General features: G+C 40.3%; 1 protein-coding gene across 1 annotated transcript in view; it reads right to left on the reverse strand.

The window, feature by feature from the left end:
* Nucleotides 1–599: 599 nt before the first annotated feature.
* The window catches only part of TNFSF13B (TNF superfamily member 13b), a 32,569-nt gene continuing 15,827 nt past the window's right edge, over nt 600–17,341 (reverse strand). The window contains 4 exon segments of the mRNA NM_001099964.2: nt 600–877; nt 4,870–5,020; nt 5,112–5,224; nt 17,034–17,090. Of these exon segments, the coding sequence (NP_001093434.1) occupies nt 765–877; nt 4,870–5,020; nt 5,112–5,224; nt 17,034–17,090 (434 nt within the window). The 3' untranslated portion in view covers nt 600–764.

The following is a 17,341-nucleotide window of genomic DNA, read 5'->3' on the forward strand; positions in this document are numbered from 1 at the left end:
AGAGAAACCATATTGCGTTATCATAAGAAGAAGAGCAATTATTTTCCAATATATGCTTTCCATGCATAAATTGGAATTGTCCTCCACTAAAACTTCTGAAGTAGCTGAAACTCATTGTGAGAAACACACATACACAGACAAATGAGGAAAGTCTTCCCTCCTGTGAAAAATGTTTGGGTAAACTCATAAAAATGGCAACTTAAGTCCCAAACGACGTAACTAGTATCCTGTTGTCAGTTCAACAGTTTTGAGTTTTAAAATTGAAGCCTGTAATTATTCATTCGTGCATTTGATGCAAGATTTCTAGAAATTTGCTTTTACTTTTACTTCTAAAATGTTAACTGACAAGGAAAGGGGCATATTTAATAAACAGTAAAGAACAAATGCTGAGATTTCCCATGGATACCTTGACGGCCCCCAATGTGGGCACTCCTGCCATTGGAAACTGTGGAATCCCGCTTTGGAAGGAACCATTCCCTCCCCTTCCCACTCTGCACTTCCTCCCAGACAGGAAGCCATGACTGAGTTGTTCAATGTGGAATGATAGTGGCATGTCTTTCTAACTCTATCTTTCCTTAAATGGGCTTTATTTCTCGTAATTCACATGACAGTCTCTGGCTGTGGTTGTCTGTTAAATTTCCTGTTTTGGACTAGTTTCAGCAAACCAAAACAAATAGCTCGCAGGGCAGGCTACCGTGACTACTGCTTGTTCCTTTCGCTAAGTGTTTTCCCGGTGGAGGTTAAGAGAAAGAGAGGAGAGCAGGTCACAACAGCTTCAGTGCACCGAAGAAAGTGCCATCTCCATCTCGCGATATCTGTGCATTTTCTCGTGGTATTGCAAGTTGAAGTTCGTCCCCCTCCTCCAGCTTTGCAATGCCTAGGAAAAACCATTAGCAAGAATGTAAGTGTCTGTATGATGGAAAAGAGACCCAAAAAATATTCTTACATAAAGCTATTTTGTTTTAGAAGACTTGAACATAGGCACTCATGCTGCAAAGTACACCCCAATGGACTTCTGCACAAGGTACAGTTCCTTTAGCCTAAACAAACAATCAGCAAAATAACAAGAGGGTGTTACAACAGATGTAAGCATTTTTATCATAGCTTAAAAAAAAGTAAGTAAATCATAGCACATCCCTTGATAGAATATTGTATAGTTAAATATGGGTTTTGCTTCATTTTATTGACAAGGAGGTATTTCACAATAATAGAAAAATGAAAATGTAAAAAAATGCATATTCATTTATATGATAGTCAAAAACACAAAAATCACACATATTCATATTTAATAGTCCAAAAACACAGAAAAAATACCATACACACATTCTGAATTGTCCTTACGGAATTTTAAATGTGCACATAAAACAGTAGGTGTTAAAAAGAGTAAAACAGAATATCAGGGTGAGCATGGCTTAGTGAGTAAGAGGCCCGCATGCCATATCAGAGAACTGGCTTCCATACCCATCTCCAGGGCCTGACTCCACTCTTGCCTTTGTGGTCCCTGAGAGGCAGCAGCGAGGGCTCAAGTGGTCAGGTTCCTGCCATCCATGTGGGAGACCTGGATTAATTCCTGGCTCCCAGCTATGGCCTAGCACAGCCTCTGCTGTGGCAGGCATTGAGGGAGTGAACCAATAGATAGGAGCTCTCTATCTCTGTGCTGCCCAAATAATTTTTAAAACAACATTCATTAACATAGAACAACTGCAAACATCGTTTTTTCTCTAGAATCAAGAACATGGATTTAGGCATCATGTGGATTCCGTTTTAGTGCCTTGCATATTATATTCCTATAAATGGCAGTTTCTTGCTATGATCAAATGCACCAAATTAATTAGTTCCTTAAGAGTGACTAAAAAATATGCATGCACTTAAACTACAATGAGTCATAAATCTAAGAAAGAGGAATCAGGTTATCAGGTGATGTAAGGAAAAATGTGACGAAGAAAGAAGAGGAACAAGGAAGAAAAAATAAACTATCAAGTAAAATCACTGGTTTCTGAGTGGCCAATATTTAGAACTAACAAATTAAAGAGTAGTTGTATTGTTTCTTTCGCATAGAGTGAAAATTCACTAATATAAACATACCTGCGTTCACTGATGTCTGTTCTATCTTAAAGCCCAAAGCACCCAGATTTTTCTGAGGCAAGAGCCTGCCAGAGTTTGTTTATTGAGCACTTACTGTGTGCCAGACACCCTCCCAGCAGGCACAGAGTAATGATCAAGTGGACAGGTTCCCATCTCCAAAAGTCCTAGGTATGTGTAATAACCCAAACCAACAACAAACAGAAGAATCTATTTTGCAGTGCAAGGATAATGTCTATGGTTTCTAGCATTGGCAGAACATTTGAAGAGTGCCTTAAATGATTTAAAAAACAAAACAGACTTATTTGTTAAATAGATATTTGTCATTATTGTAGAAATTAAAATGACCTAATAATTTATCCAAAGGTGTAGAATAAAGAGTATTGAGGGTGCTGGTGCCCTGGTGCAGTAGGCTAATCCTCCACCTGTTGTGCCAGCATCCCATATGGGTGTCAGTTCTGGTCCTGGCTGCTCCTCTTCCAATCTAGCTCTCTGCTATGGCCTGGGAAAGCAGTGGAAGATGGCCCACGTGTTTGGGCCCCTGCACCAACATGGGAGACCCGGAAGAAGCTCCTAGCTCCTGGCTTCAGATTGGCATGGCTCCGGCTGTTGAGGCTATTTGGGTATGAACCAATCGAAGGAAGACCTTTCTCTCTTTCTCTTCCTCCCACTGTCTGTAACTCTACCTCTCAAATAAATAAATAAACTCTTAAAAAAAACAGAATGTAGAGTATTGAGTGATGCTAACTCTAGCAATTAAGTGGGTGTGAGCCTATTGGTTCTATTTAACATCCCAACACTGAGCTAGTGGCTATTTCAATTCTTCCAGATGACAGCAATCAGCCATAAAAAACTGTAACTTTTTCTACAACGAACATATTTGTCAATGAATTAACAAGTAAGAGTCAGGTTCATGTATAGAAGTGGTTCCTTACTTTACTGTATTTTTTCAAGGATTTATTTATTTGAAAGGGACAGAGAGAGAGATCGATTGATCTTCCATCTGCTGGTTCACTCCCCAGGTGGCCACAACAGCTGGAAGTGTGCCAGGCTAAAGCCAGGACTTTCATCCAGGTCCCCCACACGGGTGGCAGGGGCTGAAGTCCTTGGGCTATATCCCACTGCTTTTCTGGGCACATCAGCAGGAAGCTGAATAAGAAGCAGGGCACCCGGCTCCGGAGCTGGCTCTCAATATGGGGTGCTGGCGTTGCAAACAGTGTCTTAACTCCTTGTGCCATGACACTGACCCCAGAATTGTCTTAGGCTTATGAGGTTGGCCACTTAATTTTTTTCAGGGTTTTATGGAAGCACTTTATGCATTTATACACTAATGTGATGTTTTAATCATTTAAAACAAAATTTGTCCCCAGAAGATGAAACTGCAAATCTACAGTGTAATTGAGACTGGTGGTTCTCCCACACAACACTAAATCATGAGGGTCAAATCAACTGCACATCTACAGTGTAATTGAGACTGGTGGTTCTCCCACACACCACTAAATCATGAGGGCCAAATCAACTGCAAATCTACAGTGTAATTGAGACTGGTGGTTCTCCCACACACCACTAAATCATGAGGGTCAAATCAACTGCACATCTACAGTGTAATTGAGACTGGTGGTTCTCCCACACAACACTAAATCATGAGGGTCAAATCAACTGCCCCTGAGAAGGAGCACCAAGGAATCTGGCAAAGCCTCTAACCGGAGTGAAATGAGAGGGGAACAGATGACTACAAACTTTAAAGAGAGTTGTGAAACTCCAAGTACTAATGAACATAGATAAATAGCAGATTGGGGTGGCCTAGCCATTTATAAACATTTTGCAATACCAAAATGCTGGTCAGCACTGGGTACAAGAAATGTTTCTTTATGAAAATTAGGGAATTCCAGTTTAATGAACTTCCTCTTCCCCCCCCATTGAAGTCCGCAGGTCCAGAATGACATCATCTGTAATCATCAACCATTTTTCTTGATTTCTAGCTGATTCACTGGGCATTTGTCAAGCTACCTTTGAAACCTAGTGCTTCCAGTTGCACAGCCAGTCCCCGATCCAGTGTCTCAGGCTGTCCTCAGTAACTGTATGGAACTGAAGCCAGTCCCCAGGTTCCAAATAGATCATCAACCTTGATTAATTTACAATTGACCTCCAGAAATAAAATGAAGGGAGGTTGGCAATTTCAGCTAACATAGACCTGAAATTAACAAGGCCTGCCCCTGTCTTTGCCTCCTCATCGTGTCACATCCATGGTCACTTGTCCATGGTCGGACAGCTCATTGCACCTGCTGTCACCTCTGTGGGAGTCAGAGAGCAGTCTCTGTGTCACTCACCCTACCCTCTGTAGCCTGGGCAGGAGAGTCCAGGGGTCCACACTGTTTGGGAACATAGTAGCTGTGTGTCCTGGGACAATTATGTCAGCTCAGGGTCTCAGAGTCCACCTCCCTCACACGGGAAGATTAAATGAGTAAGCCAGTGTCAAGTATAGGACAAAGTGCCTGGCAGATTGGCACGGCTCTGTGAAAGTCTGGTAGCATTATTGCCGCCATTGACGATGAAGGAAGCGATCTACATAGAATGTATGAACCTGCTTCCCCCTGCCTAAATTTCTATAGCAATGATTAGGCTGTCTCAGCTCCTCACTGGAGATACAGGACACACAGTAGACCGAAGAATGTCTTTTCTAGTTGTGTTTCAGACACCTTCCTTTGTGGTTTGCGCCGTGCAGCTCAGGTTTTCCCATTGCCTCCCTTCATTCCACAACAAACAAGTCTGAGAGCTAATACTTACCAGCTGAATAGCAGGAATTGTTGGGTAGCGTCTCCGGCATGTTTTGAATGCAACGGAACAAAGTCACCAGACTCAGTTCGTCCCCGAAGACGTGGACCTTCTTCCTCTGAATCAGGTGCCCCATGGCAAAGGTGCTGTCGGTGTACAAGACCTGGCAGACACAGCAAAGAGCGTGGTCAGGAGTGATCACAGCACAAGGTGGGAGGCGCGGGCGGAGGGCGCAGGTCTGGGTGCAAACCTACCTGACCGTATATGAAGAAGTACCCGGTTTCTTTGACCACTATTTTATTCTCTTTTTCTTCTAGGGCTCTTCCTCTTTTAAAGCTGAGAAGCCATGGAACAAATGTGTAAGATCCTACAAGGAAGAGCATCATTTGTAAGAAAAGAAACAGAGAAAACTCAAACTTTGTTGCTGAACCGAATCTGAAACTTGGAGGGTTCCATCCTTGAAAAACAGAAGAGTAGGAGACCAAACACGACGCTCCCTGGGGGTGCCCCCATCCCTATGTGTTAACCTGTGTGTCTATTGGATACAGGAACCTGGCACCAATGGCAAGTAGCATCTGGGTTTTCTTTCATTTTTGTGGGTTTAAGATTGTTCACAGGAAACCCTGATATGTATGAGCGAGTTGGAACTCAATCATGGACAACTCTTGGGGGGATTTTCTGGGGTTCCCAAAGAAGAGGGCATCAGGAGCGAGTGAGTCCCCCACAACACAGTGCAGAGCAGAGGCCAGGGAGAAGGAAGTCAGTGGCCACGACATGACCTTCAACAGCAAAGGTCAAGGTCCTCTGGGACGGCCGTGGGGCTGCTGTGCAGAACACCAGTCCCCCTGCATTATCCTTGGAGCATCACTGGGGAGGGACAAGGAGGCCCCTGGGCAGACAGAAACCAACAGCTGCAGAGTGGGGAGCACCAGCCACAGAGGCGGGGCAGGTCTGGGTGCCCCTGGACATGAGCACTCACCGAGGAACATAGACACTCCTTCCCCGAGAATGCACAGCCCAAGTCTCTGGGGTGCTCACGGTTGCATTGTGTGAGGGTTGGAGGAAGGGTGAGCTCCAAAGGTAGAGGCTGGGAAAGGTGAGGGGTACAAAGTGGTGCAACACATGTGACTGGAGATTAGGGAAATGGCCATGTTGGGATGCAACGGAAAACAAAGGTTTGGTAGTCAGCAATCATTTTAAACTGTTCCTGTAAAGTGGGTAGTGGTGGGTGCTGAAGTTTGGAACTCAGCTGAAACCTGATTTCCAATGGAGTGGTATTGGAACGGTATTGGCTGGGCTATGGGCTCTTCATCATGGATGGATGAGTGTGGGCACAGGCATTCTGGCTTTCCTGGTCTGGGTTGACTCGAGAGAACAAGTCATTTAAAGCAAGGTTGCTTCCACCACTATCAGATGTGGCCCCTGATCTTGAACTTTCTTGCCTCCAAAATTCTGAGCTAAAATAAACTTCTTTTATTTATACATTACACAATCTTAGGTATTTTGTTATGGCAACACAAAACAGACTAAGATGGGCCATATTTTTCCTTGGTCATAATAAGAAAGTTGACAAAAGTAACAGTAAAACTCAGAATCTGAAAGAGACAATTGGCCAGAAGCCCAAGAGAAGATTGAGTTTTCCTAGTATTTTGGTGGCAGAAAATCTTCTGTGGGTTCTCACACAAGGGCGCAGTGTGGCACGGGGGCTGACGATGACTCACATTCCACAAACGCAATCGCAAGCGTGCATGCCTGTTTCAGAGACTGCCCTCAAGTGAAACCAACTGTATTCGAAACTTTTCCAGGTTAGGTTCTTGAGGGAAGAATATAAAGCCAGAACCACACGTTTTCTGAATGCTTTGAAGGAGTTGAGAACTCTGGGTGATTAAAACTAATTACTCCATTAATACAGGTTAAAATGAACAACTGTGCCTTCAGGCAGAGGGAGGAAAAATGCCAAGGAAAATGGGGAGACGGGAGGGAGGAGTGAGAAGGAGGAGGGTAGATGATGGATGGGGAGACCCCACCACCTTCTTAGTGCCTCCACCCATCCCAGGGGCCGGCTCCATCGCTGTCTTTCCCTGGACATGCATTTGCCCTGACACGCAAACCTTCCCAAAGAAGAAGAGCTCTTGCAAACCTTTGCCTTAAATGAAAACTCCTCCTGTGGCACAATGGCTAATCCCAATGGCTAATCCCTGGGCAAAAGATCACCTCCGTTGCAAATGACAGAGTGGCATCACCTTCACCTACTTTATTATTTCAATGAAAAGATTCCAATAAAATTATTTTCCACTTTGTGTAAATAAGATGATGCAGCCAGCATGTTTTTAAATGTCAAGTGCTGGAAATTAGGAGGAATTAATGTAATGGCAGCTACAATTGTAAAATGTAGACACATGTCTTTGAAGGTGATTGCTTCAATAGTCTAATGATACTGCTTTGATGCTCTGTTCAAAAGGGGTTTTAGTCTCTCCGAACAATGCTGGTGGGTGTCTTAGCTACTATTATCTGCAATTTCAAGGTCTGTTTATCTATCTATCTATCTATCATCTATCTACCTACCTACCTATATTAATTAATGTTTGGCTCCCTCCTGCTTCCCCAGGGGCTTAAAATGGTGACAGCGCCCACAGCAAGTAGTTTTTCACTTAACCGATTCAATCTTAGACATAAAATAATTCAAAATAGCAGCATGCTATGACAGTTCATCACAAACATTTGATTTTTTAAAAAAACATTTTGTACCAATTATTGAAATTCTGGGAAGTGAAATAAACTTTGTCATGGAGCTCATATACACTCTTGAGTTGAAGTGAAACATACTTCTACAAGTACTTGTGTTTATTCTGGCTAGAGATATTCATCTGCTTAAGTTTCTTTTGTAATCATTTAAATGCATTTCCTATTTATACCGTATCTATATTGAGCAAATTAATGACCCAGTTCTTCATAAATTTCTTGGTGGTATTGTCAGAACAGAAAGAAAACTGATGATGAGATCTGCATTCCTAGTTTCTCTTGGCATCCATCAGCTCTTTCTGGCAACATTTCTGTTAATGAGACTGAGTGTATGTTTGCTTGCCTTTGTTCACTGTCTGTATGGCTCACTCACTTCACACTCACACTGTTATAAGCATAAATGCACACACACACACACACATACACACACAGGGATTCTCCTCCATGGGATCTGAGTTTGCAACGCACAGTCACAGTTGTACACTCAAATGCCAGGAATAGAAGCTAGCACACAGCAGTACAGCCAATGAATATGCGCTGTTGAATGAATTCCAAGCACTTTAAGAACACAGACTAAATAACAAATTTAAGGCCAGAGTACCTATAAACTTAAGCAAAAATACACTATAGCATGTTTCTACATCTTAAAATAGTCTTAGATTTTTAGCATGCTAGTGAGACTACAGATAAATGCAAACAAGACAACATGCATTGATGCTTAGTTTGTAGTGTTCTTTTCTAAACTATCATATGTCGCTCTTTATAGCAGATATTTAAGAGTTTTGAAATAAATTTCAAGGGTATTAGTGCTTATTATAAGACAGCAGCTAAAACACACAGATGCATCTTCATACAAATGTAACTTCATATGAAGTGTCTGGGCTTTCCAACCTCCATCAGTTTTAAATACTTGATTACTAAAATGTCCTTGAAAAGTGAGCAACTTGATAATTACATTAATATCTGGAAGTAGGTAAAAATAGCTTCAGTACTAATAAGTGAATGCCTTCGCACACATTTCTGAAACCATCTGCCCTTAAAAAATAGCCTTTTCCCTCTTCTGATGTATGTGGGAAAGATGCAGATAAATTTCAGGATGAGAAGTTTTATAGCAAATACATTTTCACTAATATTTGCTTTTGATTCTATTACATAGAGAAGGCATTTCCTCCCAAATAGTCACAGTTGCAGCCCTGCCTTCCTCAAGGACTGAAAATCAGTGCCACGAAGAGCAGCTGTCATTCAAAGCTGTCATCCTGGGTTCCTTCTCGCGAGTTTCTATTTTATTGTCTTAAAACAGATTGAAATAATTTTAAGACAGAAGATACTGATGATGCTTTTTAAAAGTAGCTGAGAAAATCAAGAAATAGTAACTCTGTTAGAAATACAGTTTGGCACAGTAATCATATGCTTGTTTCTGCAGAGGCAGGGGGCAGAAAAATCAGCAGAACACACGAGTCCGTCAGCAGGACCACGGAGGCTGAAGCATCTTGGGGGCACTGGAGGCCACTAGGGGCTGTATGCACGGGGAGCCATGATTGCACCTGCATTTTAGGGACATCCCAATTTGGCTGCCAGTTAAGAAAAACTGCACATCTGGAGGCAAGAAAATTGATCAAAATACAAGTGGCAGTGGCTTGTGTTATGATAGTGAGACGGAACTGTGGATGGAGATAGATTAAATAAAAGTGTATTCGAAGGAAAGAAGGCATTTGGAAAAGCAGGTGAATACTGCTTGGGAAATCTGCATCCCACATTAAAATGCCTGGATTCAAGTCCTGGCTCCAGCTTCTCGCATGCATAGTGGTAGGCAGTGTCGATGGCTCAAATACTGGGTTGCTGCCACCCAAGTGGGAGACTTGGATTGGGTTCCAGAATCCTACTTTTGGCTTAGCTCAGGTCTGGTTGTTGTGGACCTCTGGGGAGTGAGCCAGGGACCCATGTATGGTTGGACAATTTTTCACATCCTCCTTTCAAATATAAATAAATAAATAAATGTTTTTAAAGTATATGTAGGAGGAATAATTGATATATTTTTGAGATTAATGTGCTGAGCTGTAGGGAGTATTCCAGAAAATATCTGCATAGGGCAACTGCCTGCATAGTTATATCCCCTCCTGGAACAGGGAACCCTGAGAGATGAACAGATCCAGGGTACGTTCTGGATCTCAAGCCGAAACAAAGCCAGGACACACCAGGTGATCAAAGGACTGAGGTGTACACAGCCTGGAGCTCTGCGAAACATCTGGGTGATTTGGGAATGTAAGAATTAGCAAATATAGGATAATAACACCATAAGAAAATGTAAGGATGATAAAGAAATAAGAATAATGAAAAGAGAATGGGACCATGCCAGAGTTCTGAAAAACATCAACATTTACAATTTACTTTTAATAACAAATTGTGAAACCTTAAAAAGGAGTGGCCACAAGATAGGAAAAATGGGTTAGAGAAACAACCAATGAAGCCATGTGCTTCAGGAAGAAGGGAGTCACCAAGTAACAAATTTTAGAAGATTTAGAAGTAATTCTCAACACAGCCTCCATGAAATAATTACATGAAAAGGGATCAATAAGAGACTTCCACTTACAACACAATTGTGGAAAATGTGTCTCTCCTTTTCTACCTCCTGAAACTTACATGAAATAAACAGAGAGATGCATATGTTCAAAGCAGCCGTAAGCATCAACAAAGGAGCCGAGATCACAGTAAAGTGAAGAGAATCATAGACAGTGTTGAGAGGGCTTGGCTGCAACAAGCCTCACAAAGAGTCAGGAGAGGGAAGGACCCCTCACACGCCAACTCCTTCTGCATACAGATAATCCAGAGAGTTCCAATGCTAACTAACAGAATTTGAGGAATTGAGAAAACAAAGCCCATTTAATTAAAGGAAGAATTTCAGAAGGAAAAATAGATTTGATACTAAATAAAATGACATGGAAATAAAGAGTTCAGGATTTGAATAAAAACATGGAACCAGAAAACAATATAAGGCAAAGGATCAACAGCACATACAGAGTTGGAACTGCAGAAGACAAGCTCTATTCTAGAGCTACCACACACTGCAGGTCCAGCTTGTAGCAAGGGACATTGGTTCAGCATAGCTTTATTAGATTCGTATCACTGCTGTAACCAATTGCCACAAATAATGGCTTAAAAAACCCACAAGTTTATCATCTCACAAATCTGCATATCAGATGTCTCACTGGACTAACATCAAGATGCAGGCAGGACTCCACATCTCCTGGAGGGTCTTGGGAAGAATCTGCCTCCTTGCTTTTTCTACCTTATAGAGGTTGCTGGCACTCCCTGACCAACAGCTATCTTCTCTCTTCACTACCAGCAGTCATGTGCTTACCTGGAGCTGAGAACTTAAATCCACACAAAACCCTGCACTAGATAATTATAAGTGCTTTATTAATAATTACCAAAATCAAAATTTGGGGCTGGCACTGTGGCATAGCAGGTAAAGCCTCTGCCTGTGGTGACAGCATCCCATATGGGTGCCAGGTGGAGTCCAAGCTGCTCCTCTTCTGATCCAGCTCTCTGCTATGGCCTTGGAAAGCAGTAGAAGATGGTCCAAGTCCTTGGGCCCCTGCACCCACGTGGGAGACCCAGAAGAAGCTCCTGGCTCCTGGCTTCAGATCAGTGCAGTTCTGGCCATTGCAGCCAATTGGGGAGTGAACCATTGGATGGAAGACCTCTCTCTCTCTCTCTCTCTCTCTCTCTCTCTCTTTCTCTTTCTCTATATCTATATCTATAACTCTCTCTGTAGCTCTGTCTTTCAATTAAATACAAAATAGATCTTTAAAAACAAAGAGCAATGATAGTCACAGGTTAAGGTGAGGGACTGAATGAATAGTCAGAACAAAGGAACGTGAGGGCAGTGAGAACCCTCCATAGGATGACACAGTAGTGGATAAGTGCTACTATCCTGTAGAATCTGCAACAGAGTGAATTCTGACATAAACCATGAACTGTGTATGAAAATGGGCTATCACTTTTAACAAATGTAGCACTACAATGGGGGATTTTGGTCATAGAGGTTATGCATGCATATTAGTTAGAGGGATATTGGATACCTCTGTTGCTTCATCTTAATTTTCCTGTGAACCTAAAACTACTCTAAAAATGTTCAGAACAAGAATAAAGTTAAGAACAAGAATTAAGAAAAGTGAATAAATCATAAGGAACTGCTAGGATACCATCGAGCAGATTAATACACTTTTATGAGAGAATGGAGGGGAAAACTGCATAATAATTGGGTAAATGATAACCAAACTCTTCCCAACCTAAAAGAAAACGATAAATCTACACATTTTGAAAGGTCATTTAGGGTAAACACAAAGAGATCCACACTGAGACTCATTATACATCAAGCTATTAAAAGGCAATGACAAGGAGAGAATTTGGAACGCAGCAAGAGAGTAGAAACTCCTCAAGAACAAGGTGTGCTCATTAAGATTAACAACTGACTTCTTGTCAGAAATCATGGATGCTGGGAGGCAATGAGATGACTATTTAATTTAATGAATGAAAAGGATGCCAATAAAATATTCTATATCTGGGGAAAATGTCCTTCAAATATGAAGGAAAAATTAATATGGTATAAGTAAACATAAACTATGGAGTTCATCAGTAATGGACTTAACATTTAAGAAATGGTAAAGGAAATCCTATGGCTTAAAATGAAAGGACACTGGATAATAACGGGAAGGCATATGAAGAAATAAAAGACCACTGATAAAGGCACCTTTCTAGAGAAATATAAAAGCTGTTGTTATTGTATATATATTTTTTGCTTTCTACATAATTTAAAAAATGAATGCCCAAAAAACCCTTATTACTTTTAATGCATGGTGGTCTAGAATAAAGACAGACATATCAGCCAGCAGAATAAAACTGAGATTTCAGAAATAAATGCATACATCCATGAACAGTCGCTATTTGGCAAGTGTGCCAAGATCATTCAGTGGGGAGAAAATTGTTCATCAATGAGTGAAACTGGAGCAACTAGACATTCATATGCTAAAGGATGATGCTGGAGCCCTGATTCATACTATGTACAGAAATGTACTAAAAACAAGTCAATGGCCTACTGTAAGACATGAAATCAAAAGACTCTTAGAAGAAAACATAAGAGTAAATCATAATGCTGCATGGGGTAACAGATTCTTTTGATAATGACACCAAACGTGTAAGAAATAAAAAAAAATAGATATGTTGGCTTCATCAAAATGATTACCTTTGTGCATCAAAGGACATTGTCAAGACAGTGGAAAGACAGCATATGACATAGGAAAATATTTTTAAGTCAGCTATTTCTTAAGGGTCTAACTTTCATCAAATATAAACTTACAACTCAAGAGCAAAAAAGATAAACAAACCGATTTTAAAAATGGGTAAGGGATTTGAATAGTTTTTTTTTTTTTTCCAAAGGAGACACAAAAAGTCAACAAAGACATGAAAATATATTCAACATCACTAGTCACCACTGCAATGAGATGCCACTCTGCACCAAATGGAAAGTCAATAGTGGGGTCTGCCTGTGGCATAGTGGTTAAAGCTGCCGCTTGTGGTGCCAGCATCCCATATGGGCACTGGTTTGAGTTTCAGCTTCTCCATTTCCAATCCAGCTCTCCGCTGTGGCCTGGGAAAGCAGTAGAAGATGGCCCAAGTCCGTGGGCCCCTGCACCCACGTGGGAGACCCAGAGGAGGCTCCTGGCTTCTGGCTTCAGATCAGCACAGCTCTGGCCATTGCAGCCAATTGGGGAGTGAACCATTGGATGGAAGACCTCTCTCTTTCTCTCTCTAACTCTGACTTTTGAATAAATAAATAAAGCTTAAAAATTTAAAAAAGAAGTTCAATAGTGATGGTAATAATGGCAGTGACATACATTGGTGGAAAAACTAGAGCCGTCACACATTGCTGGTGGGAACATGAAATATTGCTGCCCCGTGGATAATAGTTTTATGGGAAAAGTGTAAAGAACACGAAAACCTTGAAAGTGAAAGATAAATGAATAGGGAATTAGAAGTGCCAGGTAATAATGCTTGTGTAAAGCTCTTTCAACCAAAAGTCATTGGGGAAGGTGGGGAAGGGAAATATGAATATGCAGACAAATCTATTAAACCTGGAAGATAGATAAATGTATCCAAACACAGGAATTTAATACAAGATAAAGTGGACCTCTTAGTCAAATCATTAGTCAAAATCCAAATTCTTAAAAAATGAATTTACAAAGAAACCCTTTGGAAATTAAAAAGGAAAATGACAACACTGTAGTAAATGCATACAATTCATAATACAAAGAATTAATCTGTTTAAAGAGCTCACAAAAATCAGTTGGCAAATGACCAAACATCCAATAGAGAATGGAAAGGATATGGTCAGGTAGCTCACAGGAAAAAAAAAAAAAAAAACAGAAATACAAACAAAAAACAAAAATTTGAGGAATGTAAAGACAGCTACAAATGGGTTAAAACATGTAAAATAATGGCTCATGCATTTCTTGTTAAAAGAAAAGAGATAATAAGTTTTAGGGATTTTTGTTGTCATTGCCAGTGGTAGCATAGCATTTTATAACTCCTTATAGAACCACTTGGCAATAACTGTCAAAACTGAAAATCTATCCAACGTATAGACTGACACATGAGCAATTATAAATGTATGTGGTTATTCTTGGAAGCACTGTCATTTAAAAGATTGTCATCAAGAAGCTTACTGGGGGCCAGCGCTGGGGTGTAGCAGGTAAAGCCACCACCTGGAGTGATCGCTTCCCATTGGGCAGAGGTTCATCTTGGCTGCTCCACTTCTGATCCAGCTCTCTGCTAATATACCTGGGAAAGCAGCAGAGGACGGCTCAAGTCCTTGGGCCTCTGTATCCCTGTAGGAGAACCAGAAGAGGCTCCTGGCTCCTGGCTTCGGATTGACCCAGCTCCAACCATTGTGGCCATTTGGCAAGTGAACCAGTAGATGGAAGGCTCTCTCTCTCTCCCTCTCTGTGATTCTGCCTTTCAAATAAATAAATCTTTTTTTTAAGAAGCATATTGGTTTGGGTCTGGTTAAATAAATTATTCTTACAATTCTTATTCTTACAATAAAATACCATGCAGCTTTTAAAAATAAATAGGAATTATTTTATGTACAGATATAAAATATCTGCAATGCACATTAATTAGAAAAGTAATTAATTACAATCTTGTTTTCAAATGCTATGAATTACAAGGATGGTGCACTATTTAGTAGAAGCTATGTTTGCCCAAGCATTCCACATCAGCACTCTTGAATCAGAGGGAAGCAGTTGGCACCCCAGGAAGTTCATGACGCATTGTACAACTCATACTGCTCAACTCACGTGGGGGTATAACAGCTGCACCATTTCGGGTAATATACAGCATTTTTGAGGCCAAATTTGTGATCAAACCATTTCCAAGTAATAATTTACAATCTTATCTTTATTCCTTAGGGCCTTCTACTGGCTTTATCTTAATTCTTAGGAAATAGTTTGGTGCGTATTAAAAGTTGGAACATGTTGAGCAATAAATAATAATAGATGTTCAAATAGTCAAGTGCTTGTGTTGCAGATAGGGTAATTAACCCACAATGAAAAGACTTATGTGAAATAGTACATCAGGGAGTCATTACAAAGTCCAGGGCACACTTATTACCTCTGCTGGTTGTGTCCTCCTCATTCCTCACTCTCCTGATAATTGTAACCTCTCCTCGTTCACTTTACTTCTTCACTTGTGTGTTTCCTTTTCCATTTTCTCCTCATCAAAGGTTGGCTTCATCAACATAGAAAACCACACATATTTCATGCACACCACCTCCAGAACCCAGACAGTCCTGGAATATTGTATGTTCTTCACAAATGCAAAAATAAATGAATTAATGAGGATGTGAGTGAATCAATGAGTCATCTTTGCCAGTACATTTTTCTCATTAGTTGTGTTGTATAGACAGAAACTGTATGGCAGCAGTGATTCCCAAAATAGTTTCTCAAGAAGATGTTGACGCATGTTAGAGTGGCAGGATCACATGACTGTGTGAGACACTGAATTAAACGAAGTTAAAGAGGCACTTTTTTGGCAGAGGGTTTCCAAATGAGCCTTGTGACTCTCAAATATATATATATAATATGTATGTGTATATTTATATATATTTATGATATATCATATATATATGCCGCATTTCCAAACTTGATGATGAGAACCCTATTTCAGGCACCATTTGTCTGGATGAAGGCTCTAGGTGGTACATGTTGGGAAGTGATGATAAAGGCTTGTTCACCATGAACCTACTTTCAGACCATATTCTAGAAAACACTTATTTATCTTTTTTTTTTTTTGACAGGCAGAGTGGACAGTGAGAGAGAGAGACAGAGAGAAAGGTCTTCCTTCCATTGGTTCACCCTCCAATGGCTGCCACGGCCGGCGCGTTGCGCTGATCTGATGGCAGGAGCCAGGTGCTTATCCTGGTCTCCCATGGGGTGCAAGGCCCAAGGACTTGGGCCATCCTCCACTGCACTCCCTGGCCACAGCAGAGAGCTGGCCTGGAAGAGGGGCAACCGGGACAGAATCCGGCGCCCCGACCGGGACTAGAACCCAGTGTACCGGCGCCGCAAGGCGGAGGATTAGCCTAGTGAGCCGCGGTGCTGGCCCACTTATTTATCTTGACACTAGTTTGTCCCAGTGTCCTACTTATAGAACAATCTGTAGTTTTATTCTTGGTGATGATAAAGGATATATAAACTCTAGGTTATGGTTTCCAACCTATCATAATGCAACTGTGTCAATTTCATTAAAACATTCATAGAATTGAGAATTTGTGACTTACTGGGTTAAAGTTAGCCAAAACTTCACATAACCACAACAGTTATATCATTTTGTTTCTAAGATAAAATAGTAAATTGTCAAGTAATAATGTGACACTAGATATATATCATAAAACAATTTATATTTTCAGTTTGAACTTCATGCCATTATGATTTCTACAATTGAATATAATGGAAGAATAAACATTTGTGAGAATGATCTCAAGTCATTCTAGAAGCTAAATGATTTCTAAATAAAAAATTAAATTTGATTCAGTGTAGTTTTATTTTATTGTTTTCTAATTATTTAAAATTTCTAAATATTATGCCTGTAAGGTGTTATATATAATATATCTAATACTATTTTAATATTACTGTTAATAATATATAATAAATAATATGTTAATTATTAATAATATATAATGATATTCTGTCTATAAGATTATTATTAGGCTTCATATTTATTTTACAGTCACATAGAATAAATATAAATCTATCATGCTACTGCTGATTTTAAGGCTTGAGGTGGATGGTTGGTTTAAGATGTAGTTCAAACAGAATCTTTAGATCTGAAGCCTACAATATTGGGGCTGTACTATATCCGAAGTATTCTTTTACCTTTTCGTATAATCGGTGTGTCACTGTCTGCAATCAGCTGTAAGCAGTCTTGAATGACTGAAAAGCAAAAACATATCATTTTAGTTTCTTGAACAGAAATTGCAAAAGAACCAAGATATTGAGGAAAAGGTGGAAACCCATTCTTCCAGAAACACCAAATCATTATGCTCTTCACATCACTTTTATGATATCATTTTAAAAAGTTAATTTATGAAATTTGCCCACTGATTTTAGCATGAATTTGAAATTGTATAGCAAAACTTTACACAATAAGTATATCATCTATACAGTTTAGCCCAATCTGCTTT

Source organism: Oryctolagus cuniculus, chromosome 9 (genome assembly GCF_964237555.1).
Source record: "Oryctolagus cuniculus chromosome 9, mOryCun1.1, whole genome shotgun sequence".
Taxonomy (NCBI): Eukaryota; Metazoa; Chordata; class Mammalia; order Lagomorpha; family Leporidae; genus Oryctolagus; species Oryctolagus cuniculus.